The sequence below is a fragment of the Sardina pilchardus genome, chromosome 14 (genome assembly GCF_963854185.1).
Source record: "Sardina pilchardus chromosome 14, fSarPil1.1, whole genome shotgun sequence".
Lineage (NCBI taxonomy): Eukaryota > Metazoa > Chordata > Actinopteri > Clupeiformes > Clupeidae > Sardina > Sardina pilchardus.
The window spans coordinates 13,726,420-13,752,072 of NC_085007.1; the positions used below are offsets into that span (position 1 = coordinate 13,726,420).

The 25,653-nt window shown below is 40.2% G+C and overlaps 1 protein-coding gene across 1 annotated transcript; it reads right to left on the minus strand.

Moving 5' to 3' along the window:
- Positions 1 to 1,772: 1,772 nt before the first annotated feature.
- On the minus strand, positions 1,773 to 25,214 carry LOC134101254 (alpha-2,8-sialyltransferase 8E-like). Its single transcript, XM_062554852.1, has 8 exons — positions 25,093 to 25,214; positions 6,323 to 6,427; positions 5,228 to 5,320; positions 4,875 to 4,961; positions 4,588 to 4,726; positions 4,261 to 4,373; positions 2,930 to 3,022; positions 1,773 to 2,316 (listed from the first exon to the last, which is right to left on the minus strand). The coding sequence occupies exons 1-8, from the start codon at positions 25,212 to 25,214 to the stop codon at positions 1,854 to 1,856; spliced, it is 1,215 nt and encodes a 404-aa protein (XP_062410836.1). The 3' UTR covers positions 1,773 to 1,853.
- Between the last annotated feature and the right edge of the window lie 439 nt (positions 25,215 to 25,653).

The window sequence follows — 25,653 nt, forward strand, 5'->3', positions numbered from 1 at the left end:
AGATAGGTCCCTTTTGCCACCAGGGGTTTCTAAAGCAGAATCCGCTCTGGCACTAGCTGGGTTCATCACTGCTGTACGAATCATTCTTAGACACTGGAAAAGCCAAGTAAGGCCTAGTTTTGCAGACTGGCTGAAGCTAATGACAGACACAGCCTCATTTGAAGAGCTTATAGCAAGACTGAATGATGGTAGAGGTAAATTTTCTCAGGTCTGGTCTCATTTCCTGCATTTTATTCAATTTCAACAGACTAGTGCCCAATAATTAATTATTATTGTTTTCAAGATTAACGTAATCTAAGCCACACCCCCCCCCCCCCCCCCCATTTTACCTATTATGTGTGTGTATGGGTTTTTATTTATTTATTTATTTTCCTGTCTTTTTTTTTTATTTTTTTATTTCTTTCTTTCTTTCTTGCCCAGATTGCTATATAGTACTGTATGTGTATGTGAGTGTATATTGTGTGTTTCTCACATGAAAAAAAAAAACACAATAAAAACTTTGATAACAAAAAAAAGGATACAAGGATGTTTATTTGTCACATGCATATGATTACTAAAGAACATTGTCAGTTCAGTAGTAGGTAGAGGCTGTAGGTAGGAGCAGGATAAGTGCAAAAAGCGCATGGGGGGGGGGGGGAGTAAGCGCTGCAGGGGGTGAATGATGTATGTGTGTGTGTGGGGGGGGGGTACTAATGTTGTACTGTCTGTATGTACAGTATGTAGGGGTTGGAGAGTTAAGGGGTATGTGTGTGGGGGAAGAGTGCATTTGTGTGTGTGTGTGTGTGTGTGTGTGTGTTCTTATTTGAGTTTTGGTTAATATAACATGGATGAAGTGGAGACCTTACGGACTGTAGCCATAGGCCTATTAAGAAGAGTTTGGCTGCAAAATGCTACAATAGGCTATATCCTCCATTTTGTTCTTTTTTTTTTCATTTTGTTTACAGAACTTTAATTGGGTAGCCTAATTGTTATTTAGATGGCTGATGAAAGGAAGTATGTCTTAGGGTGCAAAGGTATGATTGGTATAAATATTACAGACATACTTCACCTTAGCCCATAGCCACACTTCTTCCTCAAAAAGAGGCCACTTTGGCAAAGTATTGTAACAAGCACTTCTTATTACACATTACATGTACTGTATGTATGGACAACATACAGTAAGTATGTGATTACATATTGTTACATACTGTAGGTTGTCACACTGTACTTCATTATGTAGATAAGGACCCCTTTAAAAAGTGCTTAATAAATTAAAGTTTTACCTACCAGGTTTACAAGGTTGTCTGAGCTTTTCGCTCTATCTCAGTTGATTGATTTGTGAGGACTTTATCCAAAGTCCAAACAATAAATCCAGTGGGGTATCGCTATCGTTGTATAGCTAGGTATACGCATATACGCAGTATTTTACAGTTATTTACTTTCACTATTGACTGACAACGGGTTACAATCAAAAACATAGCCTGAAAAAAACACTTACCCCAATAATGTTTGAATGACTGAGATTTTTAGAGGATATAAGATGGCAATTTCTGGATTGTGCACACCCCTGGACACAAGATTTAATTAAAGTGGAGTGCATGGTGAAAAATTAATCACTTTATTGGCTGTAAGATAAGAACAAGCCTTGTGTGTGTTAGTGTCTATGTACTGTATGTTTGCATGTGCAGGATTTACAGATCTACTGTGTGTGTGTGTGTGTGTGTGTGTGTGTGTGTGTGTGTGTGTGTGTGTGTGTGTGTGTGTGTGTGTGTGTGTGTGTGTGTGTGTGTATTTGCGTGCCTATGTATGTGTATCCATCTGTGTGTGTGAGTGTGTACATGCTGGCCCATGTTTGCGGTCAGTGCCTTGAGCAATTAGTTGCAGGGCTGTGTGTGCAAGTGCAGTATGCCGCGCGCATGCATGTGCAGGTAGTGGAAGAGCTCGTCCGACATAGCGTGGACGCCCGGCTTCGCCTTGACGTCGTCGTAGTAGTGGTGTGTGATGGAGGCACCCTCCGGGTTCGTGGGGAAGGACCAGAAGCCATAGAGGTGCACCTCCTCACACAGCTCCATGGCGATGGTGACGAGCATGAGGCCGGTACTCAGGCGTCTGGCGCGCACCCCCTCCAGCTTCCAGAAGCGCGCCACGTTGAGCAGGTACTGCGGATGGAAGAAGAACACATTGCCTGGTGACCTGAAGTCATCCAGCGTGTACTTGGCACGGAAGGAGAGGCCAGTGTCCGCCCCCTGGTAGAAGGCGGGCAGCACGATGGAGGCATTGTTGTACAGTTGCAGGACTTCGTAGAAAGGCCTGCGCCATTTCTCTAACATTTGGAACCTGTGGTGAGGAGTGGGTGTTTTTAGTGACAGTCATACACACAGATAGGTGAGTGTGTGTGTGGCTGTGAGAAATTAAGCTTTGTATTCATATGTTTAAATTCCAGCAAATGACTGCAATGGTTTGTGTAGCATATTCCACTAATTCATTCAGACAATTCTGCAGTCAACGTATGGCTTTACAATCATGGCACATTTCAAAAGACGTAACAAACACAGTGTGTATTACACATTGAACTAAATTAGATTTATAAATTGGAATTAGTATTTCCAGGTCATGATTTAAAACCGTAGAATCTCACCAATCAATTGCACGTACATTCACATTTAGCAATCCTAACCAAAGGGGCGTAAGTGACATTTCACCAACTTTTACAGGAGAGCCAAAACAAATCTAACTGCTTCTATATGTTCACAGTTAAAGACCTTTGGTTTTTGTTCAATAACTCTATATTTAGAAATGTTTTACTTGTGTCAGCTAAGAGAGCTCATCAAGAGCTTTCAGGTGATATATATAACTCAATTTTGACCAAAATGTTACTTACGCCCCTTTGGTTCTCAGTCCTCGATATGTCTATGCAACAGGTTGTGTTCAGGTGGAGTTGTTTGTGTACCTCTGTCTGATGATACTTGGGTTGATGGTGACAAAGTCAGTCTTCGATCCCACATCGGCAGAGTATTTGTGAGACACAGGTGGAATGTTGCACCTGGCCGAGAGAACGAGAGGTAAACAGTGCGAGAGCAGTCAATGAAGGAGTGTTGTACAGTAGTGTGTGGTGATGGTGGTGTGTGTGGGTATTAGATGCCAGTCTGATCTTTTGAGACCCACTGACAGCATCAGAGGAAAACTCAACAGTAGGTGAGACAGCAGTTCACTGGAGGAAACACACAGCATAACTTTCTTCGATGAACAAAACAGTTTCAAAACAAAACTAACATTTAATCCTTCTGTCTGGCAGCCTATATTTTGTCTTAGATATAACATATTTTTAACATTTCACATTTTCCACATACCTCTACTTTACCTAAGTAAAATCAAAAGTTCCTACTTTTCACTTTTACTCTGTTACAATTTGCAGCAATTATCTATACTTTCTACTGCACCATGGCTACATTCTGTTACAGTATGATTTTTTATATATATAATTATTCTTTTTTTTGTTTGGAGATGGCCCCTTTCTGTTCCAACATGAATGTGCACAAAGCAAGGTCCATGAAGGCAAGGATGGCAGAGTTTGGTGTGGATGAACTTGACTGACCTCAACCCAACAGAACACCTTTAGGATGAATTAGAGCAGAGACGGAGAGCCAGTCTCCTTATCCAACAGCAGTGTATGACCTCACAAATGCACGCCTGGAAGAATACTCAAAAATTCCCATGAACACACTCCTAAACCTTGTGGAAAGCCTTCCCTGAGTTGAAGCTGTTATAGCTGCAAAGAGTGGACATCACATTAAACCCTGAGAATGGGATGTCATGTCACTGAAGTTAGTATGAGAGTCAAGGCAGGTGACCCAATACTTTTGGCAATAGGCTATAATATATTCCAACCTCAGTTTATTCAGATATACTGTAGTATGTCAGCTATAGTTGTGTGTCTATTGACTGAGTCGCGCTGCAGAGCTTAGCCATTTACACTGTACTGTATATGGCACTAATGTCCCCAGTATGCAAAGATGAACTTGTCTGTTAGCTCTCCACCAGTAATAAGGGGAATTGTCTCTCATCTGTACTTGTATTCTGCACAATGGCAATAAAGTTTAATCTAATCTAATATAGGTGTACATTCTCTGTGTTTACCACACTGCAAACTTTTGTTTTTTAGCCGTTTAACTGTAAGTATTAACCAGTTAAAACCTTTTGGTTATCGGTCAAACGGTGAATTATGAACACCTCTATACTCATCATCATCACTCACATTAAATTCAAATGCTGCATTTTTACCGGAAGACAAAGTCAGCTGAGTCTATCTCTTTTCCACATTTGCTGTTTATGTTGATGCCTCCATTCCCAACGACAGCGCAGCGCTTAAACTCTGATCTTGAATAGGGCATGTCCTGTGAACACACAGACACACAGCAAAGCTACAGATGTAGGCATTTTCCAGAGGCACACATTTTCATCTAGTTATTTGTTTGAATATGCCAGACACAGAGAGAGAAAGAGAGGGAGTGTGTGTGTGTGTGTGTGTGTGTGTGTGTGTGTGTGTGTGTGTGTGTGTGTGTGTGTGTGCATGCATGCATGTGTGAGTGCGTGTGTCTGATGACTCACATCAGGGAACATGCCAAATATCTCAGGGTTGATGTTCAGGGTTCCTCCAACCTCATAGCCCAGCTTCGTGCCTAATGGCGTATTGCGCTTAGTGGTGAACAGGAAGGAGGATGCATTACAGCACTGAGACACAGACATCCTAGTTCACACACACACACACACACACACACACACACACAGACACACACACACAAAGGGTTACATATGAAGGGTATGATGAACGATATCAGAGATTAATTTCTGTACAGTGTGTTCTGTGTGTGTGTGTGTGTGTGTGTGTCACTGACGTGAAGTCGTTGATCTCTTCCTTGTTCTGCTCCCACTTGCACACCTGCATATTTCTCCATCTATCAAACAACTCTGAGCTATTCACCCTAAGTATGCACACACACACACACACACACACACAAAATAAACACACTTACAGTGAGAAAAATAATTTGGTACAAGAACATGCGTATATTGATCCTCACTAAACAAATAATATAACTGATAAAACAAATGTAGGACAGGAGTACATTCATTTCGAACAAGAGGTATGTTTGTGTGTGCTGTGTATGTTGTGTGTGTGGACAGTCCTATCATGGCCAAAGCGAACATGTACTGTGGGGTTGTGTGTGTTTGTTTATATGGAACTCACATAGTGAGGACCTTCACATCCAGGATTTCCTTCCTCAGCATTTGACACGATGTGGAATTGAACTCGAAAATCCTATGGGAGGACTCCAGAGACCTGACAGAAATAAAACTCTTAAATTATGGGCCATCCAATCTTCTGCCTGTTTTTATTAGTAAGTAGACACGAATGGTCAGTTGGTCAGTCAATCAGTCTCTCTCTCCCTCTCTTTGGGTGCCTCTCATGCAGCGTTTATACGTCCTCCCTCGCTCCTCGGGCCTCGCTCCTCACTGATCTACATAAAGAAAGATAGAAGAAGGGATAGACTGTCCCATTGTAGCCCCATCATTCTTTATGTAGATCAGTGAGGAGCGAGGTCCGAGGAGCGAGGGAGGACGTATAAACGCTGCATGAGAGGCACCTTTTATCTCCATTGTTTTGTCAAGAGTTGCCTATCAGCCACTAGAGGGCCTCTTGACACAGATGAAGTTTAAGGTTTAAGTTTAAGTTTAAGCTGTTTTACCTCCCAGTGTTAAATTCAGTGACTGTGAATACTTCACAACTTGTATACTGTAGTACATTCGATGTAGACTTCATACAACATTAATTATACAGAGGTGGAAAAATCAATTTTCAGAAAGTAAAAGTCCTACCACATACAGTATCTGTGCCAACCATTCATTTAAACCAGCTGATTCTAATTAGCACAACTCTTCAGCTGGGTAGAGCAGCAATTGATGAGATCACCTGTGCTAAGTGCACAGGTAGAAGCAATACAGTACAGTACATGATCGGACTTTTACTCACTGAAGCTGGAATTTTCCACCTCTGATTATATAGAATATCCATATTGAGTGCAGAATAGACTAGTTGCACAAAAGTCTCCAGGTGAGCCAGGTGTTTGCACCTGCCGCTATTCTGAATGTACAGTAATTAGTGTCTACTGTACACGTCCTTCTTCATCTTAACATTCTGATTCACTACTGTAGGTGCAATATCCGATAAGGTGGGATAGCTTTGCCAACACAAATCCAATCAGCTATACCCTCTCTCTCTCTCTGTATTCTGTCTTCCTTTCTTATTTTCTTCCTGTCTGAGGGTGTCTGGCATACTCGATACCTTATTCTCCCATACCTGGCAGGTGTCAGTGGAGAGTTGTTTGGCAGGTTCAATCCACTCCAGTTGCCTGCCTCATCTCTGTGCAACCGTCTAAACTCTTGCCCACTGGTGGGAAAATGGGTCAAGTTTATTTAATCTTTATTTATCTTTATTTAATCACCAGTTTAAACAAAAAAAAAACACCTTCATTAAAACCACACACACACACACACACACACACACGCGCGCGCACACCAGTGGGCCCCTTCTGTCACACATGCACACACAAGGCTGTAGCCATGGGGTCAACATTGGGGGCGACGAAATGTGCATGGCGGTTGAAATCAGTCCCTGCCATTCTATATACAAATTCAGTTCTCAGTAGTTCTCAGTTTCAGAGACTGGAAATGGAGTAACCCATTCTCAGAAGTCTACGATGGCTCCCTCAAGACCCACATTTCCCTCCTCTGGGATGATGAGGTGCACTCATGGTCTCCCAGAGGAGAGCTCATTTGTTCAACCTCACAGACCATGCAGAAGCGGTGTGAGGAAAAGAAACTGGATGGTGAGGTACTTCAGCTGTGCCTCCCCAGGATGGCACAGGCCCCGGCACAGGGGTTTAACAAGGTTACCAGGACAAAGGTGGATAAGAAACAAGGTACAACAAGAGACCATGGGTGCATCCCAAAGCTCTATTTGCTATTCAGATTAAGGGGTCTGGCCACGAATAATGAAAATGGCCAAACTCGAGGGGCGGCACCAAGCATGCATTTAAAAATCTCACTGCACGCAATTGGATAACACTCTACGACCAATGTTTACTCTGACTGATTCTGGACTTTGACGCAATTGGATAACACTACAACCAAAAACAAATGTTGTAATAATGTGTATCATTGCTCCTGGTCAGAGTATCTTGCGGACACAATTCAAATTGTGCTCTCGCGAGAACTCCAGCTCGTGCCCCTGAAATCTTTCAAAGCTTGACGTATCGAGGATGTCTCATTTTTCTAAATGCAAAGAACGGACAGAGGACAGACAAGAAAAGGCAGATACGCAAGGAAACATCCTATGTTATGCGGAAATTCTCTCAGTCGAATTGTGCAATCATAGGTCCAAGCAGTGAAAGTGAAAAGTTCCCTCCTAGTGAAAAGTTGAAAAGTTGAAAAGTGAAAAGTGAAAAGTTCCCTTCTGTCAACATTCAGTTTCAAACAAGTTTGTAGGAATTTATAACTGACAATAAATGAGTGCATATAGATCAAGAAAATATCTTTATTTAAGGGAATGATCATTAACTACCATGCAAACTTGAAAAAAGTTCATGCCTATTTTCTTCACGCATTGTATTTAAACTAGATGTACTGCAAAGCGGTACAAAATATGACCGCCGTGTGTGTCTGTGTGTGCATGTATCTTTATATGTGGTTTTGCATGCATGTAGTGTACAGTCACTAAATGTACAAATATATTAATTTACTGTATGGTCCCCCATGAACCAAATTACACAATACTTGGCATACATTCAGAGGGTGTCATAATGATCCTATACCTATATACACTTAAAATTCTTTGTGCCGTTTGAACCTGTCAATCAAATATTTGGAAGAATGGAAGAATCACCGGACCAATCACATCGTGTATTGAGTCCGTGGGCGGGCTTAACATAATAGTGACCGACATGCGACCAGAAGTTGCGACGGTTACGCATCCTGCTACTTGAAAACAAAAAGATGATTAGTTTACCATTATCCTAATGCGTGGAGAGGGAGTTTGAAAGACAACTGTTTATCCCACTCCTCCATTGAGCCCTGCTTATGGTGTGTTCCCAGACCATACATCTTGATGTGGGTCTGGCTGGTCAGGCTAATATTTTCAGGCTGTTGGTATAAGTTCATATTCTCTGCATTTTGCGTCTGTTTCTTCTAGCCTGTTGACTAACAAATATGAGACCACTATTCTGATCGTGCATTGAAACTTTGAGATGAGAAGGAACTATTTTTCTAACATACAAGCAGGACATGGATGTCCTCTCACTCTCCTTAATGCAGCAGATCTAACGTTACCTTACCATATAGCCTAACATAATTTGGAAAGTAGGCTACTTAGAGCGTGTGCACACACAAAAGAGCGAGAGAGAGTTGTATGCTCTTTGTAGATTACAGCTCAGCATTCAATACAATCATCCCAGACATCCTCATCAGGAAGCTGTCTGACCTTGGCCTCTCCTCTCATATCTGCCGCTGGATTATGGACTTCCCCACAAATCCTCCACCCTCACTCTCAGCACCGGCTCCCCTCAGGGCTGTGTGTTGAGTCCTCTGCTGTACTCATTGTACACCCAGGACTGTAAGCCCCCCTACCCCAGCAACACCATCATAAAGTTTGCAGACGACACCACACTGGTCGGACTCATTACAGGAGATGAGGCGGCCTACAGATCTGAGGTCCAAAGACTAGTCACATGGTGCACAGAAAACAAATTGTCTCTCAACACTGGGAAAACCAAAGAACTAGTCATAGACATCAAAAAGTCCAGCGCCGACCCCCTCCCTCTCTTCATCAATGACTTCAAATTCCTGGGAACCCTGATCTCGGACCGACTCACATGGATGGACAACACCACAGCAGTGGTAAACAAGGCACAACAGCGCCTGCATTTTCTCAGACTTCTTATGCTGATGGTGCTCTTCTACCGCCCCTCCATAGAGAGTATCCTGGTGTACTGTGTGTCAGTATGGTATGCTGCTCTGCAGCAGACAAAAAACGTATACAGAGAGTGATCAACACAGCACAGAAGATCATTGATTGTTCTCTACCCTCACTAGAGGAAACTGCCAACTCAAGACTGCTCTCAAAGGCCACTAAAATCACACAGGACTCACCCTGGTCACTCACTGTTTGAACTCTTCCCCTCAGGGAGACGTTATAAATATGTCTAAAAACGAGAACTAGCAGGTTTAGGCATAGCTTCTTTCCCAAGGCAATATCAATTTTAAATGAAGCTAAACTTTTTTAATAATGCTATTTGCATTGTTATTCAGCACTTTACGCTCATATATATTTTCTTACTATTATTTATCACACGCTTTTATTATTTATGACACAGGCGGCATGGAGGATGTTTGCAATGTTGCAATGGATGGTGGGAGGATGTATTGAAACGTGTGTATACATGTGTATTTGTGTGTGTGGAGGAGGGTGTAAATTTACAATGAATGTGTTGTAAATGGATTTTTATTAAGTGTATATGTGTGACGCACTTTACTGGAGTGGCTCTATAAATCTCATTGTACTTAAATGCAATGACAATAAAGACATTCATTCATTCATATGAAAGAAGGGTTGTATGAAATGCAAATTCAAAGTTATTAGGAAATCCTAAAGGGAACTAGAACAAGGAAGTGGTGAAGCAATGCTGTTCTGGTCATTTAGTCTACAAGTTCAGGTTTGTTATCAGCCTGCCCAGCAGTCAATCATTATAGCCTAAGCCTACAGTTTAGAGCTAGAGCTGCCCCCCTCCCCCCCCCCAGTATACAGTATAATATATGAAAATTGCATGAGCCAATCTTTCTTCTTCTTTCACAAGCGGCTTACACTATATCTAAGAAAATACAGTTCTGTGTTGTGTAGAAGGTGGCAGAAAATGTGAACTGTGGAAAAGGCAAAAGATTGCATTAGATAGTTCGCTAGATAGAAGTCTAAATATAAAATGCTTAATTCCAGCTTGCTCTAAACCAAATAAAAATGTGCAAATGCAGCAAATGGTTTTGTTTAGCTATAGAATGTGTTTTTGCTTAATTCTTTATAGAACGATTGTTTAGCCTTTAAAGTGTTTTAATCAAGCTTATAGAGTATGCTTTAGTAGTTTTAGTAGTTCCTGCTTAGGGCTATATATAGGCCACGTCCATGTGCTGTGTCAGAATTTTAAGTTTAAGAGTTCATGCTTAGAGCCATATATAGACAACATCCATGTGCTGTGTCAGAGTTTTAAGTTTAAAGAGTTTAAAGGGAAGTCACCAGAAAGAGGAACAAGTGATGGACAGACAGCTGAATGAATAAGTTCAGGCTCCGATGGACAAGTATAAAAAGGGCCCCGTAACCGGGGTTCGATATACATGCAGACAGGCTCTCCATCACCTCTTCAGAACCTCGCCGAATGAGAGCGAGAAGATTTTTTTATTCAATAAAGTCAGAACCCTAACCCTTGGTTAGGGATTCTGAAAAGGCAGCAGAGTCCTTTTTCAAGTTTTCTTTGCCTCCCCTGTGTCAACGAGAATGCTGAACTTCTTGCAAGAGACGCACGCCAACAGAGGAGACCAGGCGGGAAACTGGTAAATTGTCCGTTTGAGGGCTTATTTCTAGACACTGTTAATGGGCAAACACTTACCGCACAATGCACTGACATACACTGGAGTAGCGAACTCAGCTGTGTATTTAGGAAGGGACGTCCTATGCACTGATGCGGTCACAAAACCAACCAACTATTTAGCGGGTGTGTTTCTTTAAAGAGTAAGGTTGAGGCTAGTGGTGCCGGCACGTTTAGGGTAAATGAAAGATGTGGGAGCCATCTGTGCTGCCCACCGTGTTCTACGCAACTTGCACATCATGCAAAGATACGGAAATCTGTTTTTAGTAACAAATGATCAATTAAATCTGTCATGTGCCATGCGTGTTATACAGATTCACACTTGAAAAAGGCCATATTAATTCATTTTGCTCTGTGAATAGATTCAGATTAAGTGTGTTGCATGTTTCCGGTAGGATAAAGGAAGGATAAAGGAACCTGTTTCCCCCAGCCCTGTTACACAACTTACAATTAGGAACCTATAGTAGGAATAGCTAGGTTCCCTTGTCCCTCCACTGACAGGCGCCTTTGTAACAGGAGGATCATTGTCACAGATTAGTTTATGCAATAAATAGCCCAGTCCCCCTATAACAAGAGAATCACATAATTACAAGCATGATTGCAGGTAGGGTAGCGTGAAACAGAAACTAAGGAGAGCCTTCTGTATAATATCCACTTGTTGACCCTGAACTCCGGATTAAGGATTTTGATTCATAAATGGAGAGAGCCTCTCCCTTGTATCAGTCCTTTCGTGCATCCTAAACCCGTCGAAAAGGGGCCTTTGCAACAGACACAACACTGATAACTAGAAACGCAATTCCAAGGAATTACCAGTGCATGAAAATGCAAAAATAGATAGATAATGTAGATATGGTTACTAAGGTGTAGCTAGGGTAAACATGGTGGTTGCATAGTTTACAGAGAGTTGATAGTGTGAAGATAGACAGTTTAAAGGAGTCATAGAACGCATTTTTTGACCATTACAAATTGATCTTTGAGCCTAAATAATGTCATATATAAATTTGTGGGGCTGAAAACGCCCCAGGAGCACTGCTAGATCGCCTAATACAAGGTCATAAATAAGCCTTGCAATGAAACAGTTTGTTTTTCCCGCCCACTCAGCAAGTTCATGAATATTCAAATGAGATGCGCGCTGATTGGTCTATTGGCCGATATGTCCTGAAAGTTGATTGGCTCAATCCACCGGTCTGAAGCTAGAGCAAAGTGAAACTACGTTTACTGCTGGTAAATAAAGCCAAAGTCTTTGATAAAGCTATCAACAATGGATTTAAATAAGGAATACAGCCGTACATGTATAAACCGAGTCAGAAGAAGGTTCTGACAAAGATGAAGTGCAGCAGATTCCCCAACAGAATGAATGTGTTAGATTGGTAAGTTTTATCAGTACATTTCTTAGTATAGTAACTCTCCAAAGTTAGCTGTAATAACGCTAGCATTACAACGTCTCTGCCATAGACCACATATCTAGATATTATCATCGTAAGAGCAGTTTAACAAGAATTATTAATCGAAGGTATGCAAATGAGAGGGGGTGTCTAAAGGGGGATGGGCGCCTATTACGTGTTATCTGAGCTCTGTTCAGATTGGAGCATTTCAACACGGCTGTTTCTATTTCCCAATTTGCATACGAAAGCAGGCGTGGGACGCGGTAAAGTCTTTGGTGTTGTCCTTTAGACACTGCTCGCAGCCTAAATTCAACAGGAACAAGGTGAATGTGGTTTTGAATTCTAGGACTCCTTTAAAGATGAAACATTCCAGTTCTAACTTAACTAATGATTTCTATTCATGTTAAAATGTTGATTAGCTAACTTAGCTAATGATTTCTAGCAGTTACGCTAAAAATGCTTATTATGCTAGCAATGCTAACTTTACTAACAATGCTAAAGAGGTTGATTAGCTAACTTAACCGATGATTTCTAGCAGTAATGCTAAAAATGCTAACTATGCTAAATTTGCTAACAATGCTAACCAGGTTGATTAGCTAACTTAGTTGATGATTTTTTGCAGTTATGCTAAAAATGCTAACTATGCTAACAATGCTAACTATGCTAACCATGCTAACTAGCTAACTTGCTAGTGAGGACTTTTATTTTGAAACATTTGTTGCTAGGGTATCCATGGTGGCCACTATCAGGAAACAAGAAGTTACTGCAGTATAATCATGTTGGTTGCTATGGAAACGGTCATAAACACTTAATTTTAATGGTTGCTATGTTGGTTGCTAGGTACATGGAGGTTTCATGTAGTTGACTGGAGGCATAGTGGATGATAACTGACAGTTGGAATGGTTGAACAGTTCAATAGTTGAGTAGTTTCAGTGGTTAAATGATTTAATAATGTATTATTGCAGTGAGGACCTTTATTTTGAAACAGTTGTGGACAGAGGAAGTAGTGAAACAGGATCTGTAGTCTTAATGAGATTGTATGCTGAAAGCCTGAGACAGAAGGTGCCTCTCATATAGCATTTACGCGTCCTCTCTCGCTCCTCACTGATCTACATAAAGAATGATGGAGCGGCAACAATGGGATAGTCTAGCCCTTCTTCTATCTTTCTTTATGTAGATCATTGAGGATCGAGGAGCGAGGGAGGACATATAAACGCTGCTTGAGAGGGACCCACAGTAAATACTTTAAAAGTTGTATGTAGATAGTCTAATTAATGTTGATAGACAGAATGTTTAATGGATGTTGATAGGCAGATTGTTTAATAGATATTGATTGACAGTTTAATGGGTGGATGAGTGAATGGTCTGAAGAAGATGAATGGATAGAAGGTTGGATGGAATGTGCCTTATATTCTTGTTAAGAGAGACACTGATACAGCTCTCTGAGAGTAGTTGATACAGGTGTAATCAATTTAACTGGCTAGTCTGAGACAGAGTAAATAATTTAAAAGTTGAATGTAGATAGTCTAATTAATGTTGATAGACAGAGAGTTTAATGGATGTTGATAGACAGATTGTTTAATAGATGTTGATAGACAGTTTAATGGGTGGATGAGTGAATGGTCTGAAGAAGATGAATGGATAGAATGTTGGATGGAATGTGCCTTATATTCTTGTAGAATGGAGAGACACAGCTCTCTACTGAGAGTAGTGGATACAGATACAGGTGTAATCAATTTAACTGGCTAGTCTTAAGAGAGCCAGCCTGAGACAGAGTAGATTGTTTAAAAGTTGAATGTAGAGCGTCTTATTGATGTTGATAGGCAGACTGTTTAGAATGGGTGGATGAGTGAATGGTTTGAAGAAGATGAATGGATATAAAGTTGGATGGAATTAGGAGAACTTATTTTGATACTGTTGTGCGCAGAGGATACAGGGGAACAGAATATGTAGTCTTCAGAGAGATTGTATGGTTAAAGCCAGAGCCATATAAAGAGAGAGTTGCGACAACTCCATTGACGCTAATGTTCCATATTTTCTCAACAATAGTTCCCGGAAGTTAGGATCGAACACTCGTTAACAGACAGTAAAAGACGGTTATTTTTATGATTCTAACGAACAGTCAAAATCGCTTCCGGGAACTATTTGAACTACTTGAAGTTACACGAACCACGTCACAAACCGAATTTTCTGTACCCGGGTTGTCGCAACTCTCTCTTTATATGGCTCTGGTTAAAGCCAGAGAAACTGACAGTTGGTGCCCAGGTGGCCGGCCACCTGGCCTAAGATTCTAATTGCTGCCGTGATGTCACAATGAGCAATGTTAAGTCTATGGGGAAATAGCTCAATGTTAAATCTATGGGGAAATCGTTTTTTAATTCATAGTTTAAAAAGTATAAAAGTTACAAAGTTGAAAAATACAAAGCAGACATGGCATGAGCAAGACCTACGCAACAACGTTTGAATGAAGTTTCTACGTTAAACGGTTAAAGCTGAATTGGCTGCGTTAGAAGAAGAAGTTTAACTAGAAATGCAATTCCAAGGAATTACCAGTGCATGAAAATGCAAAAATAGATAGATAATGTAGATATGGTTACTAAGGTGTATCTAGCATAAACATGGTGGTTGCATAGTTTACAGAGAGTTGATAGTGTGAAGGTAGACAGTTTAAAGATGAAACATTCCAGTTCTAACTTAGCTAATGATTTCTATTCATGTTAAAATGTTGATTAGCTAACTTAGCTAGCAGTTATGCTAAAATGCTAATTATGCTAGCAATGCTACTTTACTAACAATGCTAACCAGGTTGATTAGCTAACTTAACCGATGATTTCTAGCAGTAATGCTAGAAATGCTAACAATGCTAAATTTGCTAACAATGCTAACCAGGTTGATTAGCTAACTTAGTTGATGATTTTTTGCAGTTATGCTAAAAATGCTAACTATGCTAAGAATGCTAACTATGCAAACCATGCTAACTACTGTAGCTTACGCTAACCATGCTAACCCAGCTAACAATTTCTGGTTAGGAGAACGTTTTTAGAACGTTTTTTTCCTGGTTAGGAAAACGTTGCCTGAAAGTTGCGAAAGTTGCCACAAGGTTCCCCAGGAAAGTTTTCTTGACGAAAATACTACGTTTTTTTCTGGTTGTTTATTTTGGTTAGCAGAACGTTCTCCTACCCTTTAGGGAACTTTACTATATTTGGTTGCATTAACGTTCCCCTAACCTCCCAGCAACAAAGTGTAAAGGGGGAAAAAATATGTAGAATTATCATGACATCGAGGCATATGGCTCCGCTGTACACTTGCCGACTGCGGCGACATATCTGCAAGCTGGGAGAGCGAACGTATCTGAGGACTAAGGCAATGACATCATAGGTTACTACACACATGAAAATCACTTACCATGAGATGCTTGCTGAACTACGACGAATACGACTTGTTACCATAACTGAGTGTCAGCTAAGTATTTAAATGCGGTTAGGTCTAATACTTTCTTGTCTACGGTGTCTTTTCCTATAATAAACGATTAGTCAGATCAAAACATAAGCAGAGCAGGCGCTAGCCTAACACACTGTTTCAACATTCAAAACAGGCTGTTTTTATTGCATCGTATGCCATTAAAAGTCCTCGGTTAAGAATTATGATGGATTTTGGTTTATTTTGTTTTAAATTGGGACTGGGAATTGTGGGATAGGCTGAGTGAACAGCACAGTAACATAGGCTATAACTTGGACTAGGCTACGTGTTAATATAAAACAATTCTCCCCCGGGAACATTGTGCTGTTTAAGATGCAGTCTCAACGTTTGAGAAAGAATTCATTGGAGTCCTCATCATCATATTTTCATAACAAATAAAGCTTTAAAAACATGAATGCATTTCAGGTGCCACTCTAATCGATTATGGATTAATTCAAAACTATTCGTCAGATTAGTTAGCATGAAATCGTTGTGTGCCTGCCTGGGACTATGGCTAGCTAGCTCTTCCACCCGGTTTACCCTGTACAGTGTTTTTTAAAAGGCTGTTGGACTTAATGGAACAAGTGCATGGAGAACGATGTGAAGAATGTGATCGATACCATACAGCCAGCCTACGTGAGTAACTTTATCTCTGTGTTATCCAAATGTCTTAAAGTTAGCGAGGTTGAGTCTGCTTAAACACCAACACCCCAGTACGGACCCGAGATGGAAGTTTCTCAACCTAGCTTCTCGCGCTGGCCCCTTTAGCTGGGCTGGCTTTGGTCGGCCGAATATCAATCCAACAGAGGGGGGAAGAATAGAATACGGCTATATGTCGATTTTGCAACAAATTATTCCGACTTTGCAGTGTGGCTGCTGGCCGTGTTCGATTGGAAACTCATAGAAACTCTGGGGCGATTTTCATCAATCAACCCCACGCACATAACCAGAGAATACCGATATGGTTATACAAATAAGATACCTAAAAACAACTAAGTAGCAACGTTGTGTGAAAAGAGAAATGCAACCAGAATATAACGTTTTTTTCTTTAGTTGTAATAACGTTCGGGAAACTTTGATAACCTGGAGCTAACGTTCTCTCCAGGGTATTAGAAGGTTACTGATAAATTAACCACAGGAGAACCAGCGGCTAACGTTATTTGCTTGCTGGGATTCAACCAGAATATAACGTTTTTTTCTTTAGTTGTAAAAACGTTAGGGGAACGTTATTTGTTTTGATAACCTGGAGATAACGTTCTCTAAACGTTATTAGTAGGTTGCTGAAAAACGAACCATAGGGGAACCAAAAGCTAACGTTAGTGAAAGTTAGCAGAACGTTAATTGTTTGCTGGGAACTAGCTAACTTGCTAGTGAGGACTTTTATTTTGAAACATTTGTTGCTAGGGTATCCATGGTGGCCACTATCAGGAAACAAGAAGTTACTGCAGTATAATCATGTCGGTTGCTATGGAAACGGTCATAAACACTTAATTTTAATGGTTGCTATGTTGGTTGCTAGGTACATGGAGGTTTCATGTAGTTGACTGGAGGCATAGTGGATGATAACTGACAGTTGGAATGGTTGAACAGTTCAATAGTTGAGTAGTTTCAATGGTTAAATGATTTAATGGTGTATTATTGCACTGAGGACTTTTATTTTGAAACGGTTGTGGACAGAGGAAACAGTGAACAGGATATGTAGGCTTCTGAGAGACTGTATGCTTAAAGCCAGAGAAACTGACAGTTGGTGCCCAGGTGGCCGGCCACCTGGCGTAAGATTCTAATTGCTGCCGTGATGTCATAATGAGCAATGTTAAGTCTATGGGGGAAATTGTAATAGTTTTTAACTAATAGTTTAAAAAGTATAAAAGTTACAAAGTTGAAAAGTCATAGCACACATGTCCTAAGTAAGACCTACGTAACGCAGTTTGAATGAAGTTTCTACGTTAAACGGTTCTAGCTGATTTGCGTGCGTTAGAAGAAGTAGAATAACTAGAAATGCAATTCCAAGGAATTACCAGTGCATGAAATGCAAAAATAGATAGATAATGTAGATATGGTTACTAAGGTGTAGCTAGGGTAAATATGGTGGTTGCATAGTTTACAGAGAGTTGATAGTGTGAAGGTAGACAGTTTAAAGCTGAAACATTTTGATTTGCTGATTTCTATTCATGTTAAAATGTTAACTATGGTAACAATGATAACCAGGTTGATTGGTTAACTTAGCTACTGATTTCATGCAGTAATGGTAAAAATGTTAACTATGCTAACTATGCTCACAGTGTTAACCAGGTTGATTAGCTAACTTAGCTAATGATTTTTAGCAGTTATGCTAAAAATGCTAACTATGCTAGCAATGCTAACTATGGTAACAATGCTAACTTAAACTAACAATGCTAACCAGGTTGATTAGCTAACTTAACTTATGATTTCTAGCAATAATGCTAAAAATGCTAACTATGCTAAAATTGCTAACAATGCTAACCAGGTTGATTAGCTAACTTAGTTAGATGTTTTTTGCAGTTATGCTAAAAATGCTAACTATGCTAACAATGTTAACTATGCTAACCATGCTAACTAGCTAACTTGCTAGTGAGGACTTTTATTTTGAAACATTTGTTGCTAGGGTATCCATGGTGGCCACTATCAGGAAGCAAGAAGTTACTGCAGCATAATCATGTTGGTTGCTATGGAAACGGTCATAAACGCTTAATTTTAATGGTTGGTATGTTGATTGCTAGGTACATGGAGGTTTCGTGTAGTTGACTGGAGGCTTAGTTGATAACTGACAGTTAGAATGGTTGAACAGTTAAATAGTTGAGTAGTTACAATGGTTAAATGATTTAATAGTGTATTATTGCAGTGAGGACCTTTATTTTGAAACAGTTGTGGACAGAGGAAGTAGTGAAACAGAATCTGTAGTCTAAATGAGATTGTATGCTTAAAGCCTGAGACAGAAGGTGCCTCTCATATAGCGTTTACGCGTCCTCTCTCGCTCCTCGATCCTCACTGATCTACATAAAGAATGTTGGAGCGGCAACAATGGGATAGTCTAGCCCTTCTTCTATCTTTCTTTATGTAGATCATTGAGGAGCGAGGAGCGAGGGAGGACATATAAACGCTGCTTGAGAGGCACCCACAGTAAATACTTTGAAAGTTGTATGTAGATAGTCTAATTAATGTTGATAGACAGAATGTTTAATGGATGTTGATAGGCAGATTGTTTAATAGATATTGATTGACAGTTTAATGGGTGGATGAGTGAATGGTCTGAAGAAGATGAATGGATAGAAGGTTGGATGGAATGTGCCTTATATTCTTGTTAAGAGAGACACTGATACAGCTCTCTGAGAGTAGTTGATACAGGTGTAATCAATTTAACTGGCTAGTCTTAAGAGAGAGTGTGCTTAAAGCCTGAGACAGAGTAAATCATTTAAAAGTTGAATGTAGATAGTCTAATTAATGTTGATAGACAGAGAGTTTAATGGATGTTGATAGGCAGATTGTTTAATAGATGTTGATAGACAGTTTAATGGGTGGATGAGTGAATGGTCTGAAGAAGATGAATGGATAGAAAGTTGGATGGAATGTGCCTTATATTCTTGTAGACTGGAGAGACACAGCTCTCTACTGAGAGTAGTGGATACAGATACAGGTGTAATCAATTTAACTGGCTAGTCTTAAGAGAGCCAGTGTATGTAGCCTGAGAGAGAGAGAGAGCTGCTGCACCTGGACTGGCCACCTGGCGTAACATTCTAATTGCTGCCGTGATGTCATAATGAGCAATGTTAAGTCTATGGGGAAATGTTTAATAGTTTTTAATTTACAGTTTAAAAAGTATAAAAGTTCCAAAGTTGAAAAATATATTGCACAGGTCTCCTTAGTAAGACCTACGTAGCAAAGTTTGAATCAAGTTTCTACGTTAAACGGTTCAAGCTGAATTGCGAGCGTTAGAAGAAGTTGGATTAATAACTAGAAATGCAATTCCAAGGAATTACCAGTGCATGAAAATGCAAAAAAAAGATAGATAATGTAGATATGGTTACTAAGGTGTAGCTAGGGTAAACATGGTGGTTGCATCATTTACAGAGAGTTGATAGTGTGAAGGTAGACAGTTTAAAGCTGAAACATTCCAGTTCTAACTTAACTAATGATTTCTATTCATGTTAAAATGTTGATTAGCTAACTGACAAAGAAATTAATATATTTATCATTATGAACTTCATTTGTGTGCGTCAAAGTTATAATCCACACTTTCATATGTGTGTTCAAAGTTGCTATTCACAGTTTCACATGGGAACCTCACAGGAACGCTATGCACCTGCAGATAAGAAACTGGACATGAGCGAGAGGAGGATTTTAGGGAGGTTTCGACCAAGGTCATGCTGACTTGTTTTGCTCTCTGCTTTTCTTTAATAAAACAGCCTCTTTGCGTCCAAGAGCTCAGAGACTGTTTTGGAGAGGGGAGACTTCTCCTCTCTGGTCACTCTCTCCTCTTGGCGCCAGAGTATACTGAAAATTATACTACTTGTCTGTGGTTCTTGTGTCATAATATTGGGAAGATTTTCCTGACACTAACTTAGCTAATGATTTCTAGCAGTTGTGCTAAAAATGCTAATTATGTTAGCAATGCTAACTTTACTAACAATGCTAACCAGGTTGATTAGCTAACTTAACCGATGATTTCTAGCAGTAATGCTAAAAATGCTAACTATGCTAACAATGCTAGATTTGCTAACAATGCTAACCAGGTTGATTAGCTAACTTAGTTGATGATTTTTTGCAGTTATGTTAAAAATGCTAGCTATGCTAACAAAGCTAACCATGCTAACTAGATAACTTGCTAGTGAGGACTTTTATTTTGAAACATTTGTTGCTAGGGTATCCATGGTGGCCACTATCAGGAAACAAGAAGTTACTGCAGTATAATCATGTTGGTTGCTATGGAAACGGTCATAAACGCTTAATTTTAATGGTTGCTATGTTGGTTGCTAGGTACATGGAGGTTTCATGTAGTTGACTGGAGGCATAGTTGATGATAACTGACAGTTGGAATGGTTGAACAGTTAAATAGTTGAGTAGTTTCTAGAGATGCACCGATCGCTCGGCCGCCGATCAGAATCGGCCGATTTTCACGTGATCGGCCACGACCGGCGACCGGCCGGTCAGTCTGAGACATGCCGATTTTATGCCGGTCAAATGCACTCGCACCTACTTGTAACAACATCACACAGCTGAGTAAGCAAAGTTTGATGAAGCTAGCAAAGGCTAACACTCAGGGCTGGATAAAGCGCTAATGCTGAGTTTTTCTATGCAGCGAACGCTGTGCTTTGCCATATTGCGTGGAATTTACTAAGCTGTCACTAGGTTACGTAAACAGCGCACATCACCGCCCGTCTTTGCCGCTAATTGCGTGCTCACAGCTGAACCACAAGCGCTGTCAACAAGCAGCAACATAGCCACGGCAGGAATAAACATCGTTTTGCTTCAGTTTGCCACCTTAGCATGTATTCTTTCACACTAACACAACAACAAAGTCCGATTTACACATTTAGAGGTTTATTTCATTACCTTTTGTCTACTCACGCCTGTATGTTTCTTCTAAATTCGCCAAAAGTAAGCATTCTAACATGTCATACACTATCGCGACCGTGATACAAAACATATCATGTGTGGTGTCGTTGGAAAGCTGTGTTTCTCCTGCATGACGTTATGCCATCCAAATATGGACACTTCCTTTGTATCCGCAAGCAATCGCGAAAGTTCAAAGAAGAGTGTAGTAGACTGAGTATGCATGCCATTGGCTGTGTTTCAAGGCTGTTATCTCAAAATCAGTTTTTTGTAATTTTCCAACATCTCAGCCTATGTAGCACCTATACACACTTTCCAGTTATACACAAGATCAGTAGTCTGAAGATATTTACAGTTGGATATTGTATGTGAGAAGAAAAAAATAGTAGTCCTACAGTGCATTTCTATTAGTAGTGTGTGAAATGAATGTCCCACACTGGGAATAGCCTACTGCAGCTGAAGAAGACTTGAAGAAGAATCTGTCTATTCACATTTTTTTTACCAGCCATTGATAAGTTGATTGCATTTCTATATTAACATGTTGTATTAAAGAAAGGATAGAAAATAACTCTAAATAATTTTGTGTGCTGTAAAGTGGTTAGAAGATGCAAATCGGAATCGGCTAAAATCGGTATCGGCAGGTCAAATTCTATGAAAAATCGGAAATCGGAATCGGCCAAAAAATTGCAATCGGTGCATCTCTAGTAGTTTCAAAGGTCAAATGATTTAATAGTGTATTATTGCAGTGAGGACTTTTATTTTGAAACAGTTGTGGACAGAGGTAACAGTTAACAGGATCTGTAGTCTTAATGAGATTGTATGCTTAAAGCCTGAGACAGAAGGTGCCTCTCATATAGCGTTTACGCGTCCTCTCTCGCTCCTCACTGATCTACATAAAGAATGATGGAGCGGCAACAATGGGATAGTCTAGCCCTTCTTCTATCTTTCTTTATGTAGATCATTGAGGATCGAGGAGCGAGGGAGGACATATAAACGCTGCTTGAGAGGGACCCACAGTAAATACTTTAAAAGTTGTATGTAGATAGTCTAATTAATGTTGATAGACAGAATGTTTAATGGATGTTGATAGGCAGATTGTTTAATAGATATTGATTGACAGTTTAATGGTGGATGAGTGAATGGTCTGAAGAAGATGAATGGATAGAAGGTTGGATGGAATGTGCCTTATATTCTTGTTAAGAGAGACACTGATACAGCTCTCTGAGAGTAGTTGATACAGGTGTAATCAATTTAACTGGCTAGTCTTAAGAGAGCCAGAGTGTACTCTTAAAGCCTGAGACAGAGTAAATAATTAAAAAGTTGAAGGTAGATAGTCTAATTAATGTTGATAGACAGAGAGTTTAATGGATGTTGATAGACAGATTGTTTAATAGATGTTGATAGACAGTTTAATGGGTGGATGAGTGAATGGTCTGAAGAAGATGAATGGATAGAATGTTGGATGGAATGTGCCTTATATTCTTGTAGAATGGAGAGACACAGCTCTCTACTGAGAGTAGTGGATACAGATACAGGTGTGATCAATTTAACTGGCTAGTCTTAAGAGAGCCAGCCTGAGACAGAGTAGATTGTTTAAAAGTTGAATGTAGAACGTCTAATTGATGTTGATAGGCAGACTGTTTAGAATGGGTGGATGAGTGAATGGTTTGAAGAAGATGAATGGATATAAAGTTGGATGGAATTAGGAGGACTTATTTTGATACTGTTGTGCACAGAGGATACAGGGGAACAGAATATGTAGTCTTCAGAGAGATTGCCTGAGAGAAACTGACAGTTGGTGCCCAGGTGGCTGACCAGCTGGAGTAAGATTCTAATTGCTGCCGTGATGTCATAATGAGCAATGTTAAGTCTATGGGGGAAATTGTAATAGTTTTTAACTAATAGTTTAAAAAGTATAAAAGTTACAAAGTTGAAAAGTCATAGCACACATGTCCTAAGTAAGACCTACGTAACGTAGTTTGAATTAAGTTTCTACGTTAAACGGTTCTAGCTGATTTGCGTGCGTTAGAAGAATAATAAGAAGAAGAAGCCTAGGAAGAACAGTACAGTGCATTTTCATGCACTGTAATAATAAGAAACCTAGGGAGAACAATATAGTGCATTTTCATGCACTATAATAAGAAGATTTTGGAAGAACAGTATAGTGCACAGGTGTCAAACTCAAGGCCCGCGGGCCAGATGCGGCCCGCCACGTCATTTCATATGGCCCGCGAGAGCTTTAAGGGTTTGATACAGTATGTGGCCCGCGAGAGCTTAACATGTCCGATACAGTTTTTGCGCATAGGCAATACACTGCAATACAATGCACGCATGTGAGACTGACAGGGAGGCAACATCAACCACCTTCCTCTATGATCAGTGCAACTGGCTACATCAGATGTAATAGCAACGTGTACGTGTGAAAACAAAATAAACCAGTATTCTAAACTATTTAGCGAACGGAGCGCCTAAATTACGCGCTCGGTTTAGCCTGCCTGTGAAACGCATGATTGTTTGAAGTGCGTGTGCTTCTTTGAGAGGGGAATCGATGTAAGTTGTAAACTACGTGATACGTTTACGTCTACGTTTAAAAGGCATGTATAATTGTGTGTAGTCCTATTATCCAAAAAATCCAGCTCCAAATCCTTGCTAATCGAGCAAGTGATTGTTTGGCCAAAAGCGAAAGTAACCCTATTCTGACCGAGAAGAGGTGCATTCATATCAGGCAAGCAGAGGTAGGCTATGCTAGAGGTTTGTAATCGCCCTGTTGCTTTGCATTTTCCTTTCAGTTTAAAACGAACAACATAGAATCCACACAACACCTTTCAACTTTAAAACTTCAAAGAAAAAGTCCACCGGGACCGTTCGCTTCTACTGTATGTGTATGGAACGGTGTAGGCTAGTGACGCATTTCATATGGATGCACTTTTTGACATGACAGTTAGCCTACTCGTTTGCATCACTTGCTAGATGTAAAACTGCATTTCGTTACTGGTATTTCACTCGTGCAATGACAGTAAAGTTGAATATACTCGAATCTAAAAACTCAGAAATATGAAAAAAAAAAAGAATCCATGGCATGATCTCTTCCTGACTGACCAGTGACCCTCATTGAAAAGTCAAACTGTATGGAACTGACAGTGGTGTTTTGTTTTTACAAAACATAACAATAATAAAAAAGAACATGTCATGCTGATACCTCGATTTTAGACGTTTTATCAATGCTAAAGATTTTGTGGCTGGTGCTACAAATCTTAGAAGTTACATCTGGCCCTTTGAGGGCAACCATTGGGCTGATGTGGCCCTCGGTGAAAATGAGTTTGACACCCCTGGTATAGTGCATTTTCATGCACTATAATAAGAAGACTTGGAATAACAGTACAGTGCATTTTCATGCACTGTAATTACTTCCCCTTTTTCGCAGAGCAGTCGCCTCACAGAGTCGAAAAGGGGCTACGTACAAGCTATCTTTAGCAAAGCAGAAATCTCTTGCAGAGGCTAAAGATAGTATACACACACTAACCTATTCCCAAAGTGAGGAATTCACTGAAAATCGAAAAGGTTTAATACGCACACACCACCCTTTTTTAGAGAGGGATTCATCTAGTGAGGGATTCACAAAGTGAGGGATTCACTGAAGTCTAAAAGGGTACACTCCCGGAGTAGCGATCTCAACTGTGACTATTGAAGCGGAGCCCTGTAATCACCAGAGTGGACACAAAACGCGACAATTGAAGGTAAGTGAGCGTATGGTTTGACTTTTGTTGTGGCATCCATGTTTTTCAAACATGCTGACGGCAAAACACTTGCAGTGGGAAAAACAACGAAAAGGAAACCAAGTGAACAAAACCCTCTACAAACGAAAAGACCCAAAACCAAGACACCAGAAACACAAAACAGGCACACAGAAAGACAAAACCCCAAACCACCATACAGACACACAAAATTAAAATAAGGGGAAAAATAAATAAAGAAACTGTTTATAGCTGCTCACAGAAGGCTGCTCATACATTTTGATGTGGTTCTTCGCATGAAGGATCTGATGCACCAGCGCTACCAGGGCAAAGGCACAGATGAAGATGAAACAGAGGGAGCGACAACCCCTCATGCCACGTCCAGACAATCTTGTCATCCTATAATGACAGAAATTGTCTCAAAAAAATTATAAGATTCCAAACAACCACGCTCACACACTCCTTGACATCTTCAAGGATGCTCCAATTTTTGAAAGACACTTGTGCCAGCTTGCACTTCAGGGTTTGTTTTCCTGCTGCATTCTCGTTTCCTTTTTAGAGGTTCCTGCCCCATGCCTCCTTGCCTGTTGAGGTAAGGAAGGACAACCTTAGCAACCTTGACATGGAGAACAAAGAGGCGGAATCCCCCCCTGACAATTGCACTACCCTATCCCACCCATAGTATTCTATTTATTTACAAATGTACATAATGCAATTACACTTATACAAAACCATATTCTACTGGTCTTCATGCTATTCATTACATGCAGTACATACACTTATTCTTATTCGTTTCTGCACTACAATCAGATGTGGGGTGGGTTTCCCGTTAACGAT

What these genes read in the sequence shown, in the direction of transcription:
- LOC134101254 (XM_062554852.1), bottom strand. Translation starts at nt 25,214, where the DNA reads ATGACAAGATTGTCTGGACGTGGCATGAGGGGTTGTCGCTCCCTCTGT. An exon ending in GCCAGGTATGGGAGAATAAG is followed by an intron (nt 5,321 to 6,322) that starts GTATCGAGTATG and finishes TATTTCTGTCAG; the next exon opens with GTCTCTGGAGTCCTCCCATA. An exon ending in CCAAGTATCATCAGACAGAG is followed by an intron (nt 2,317 to 2,929) that starts GTACACAAACAA and finishes TCCTCACCACAG; the next exon opens with GTTCCAAATGTTAGAGAAAT.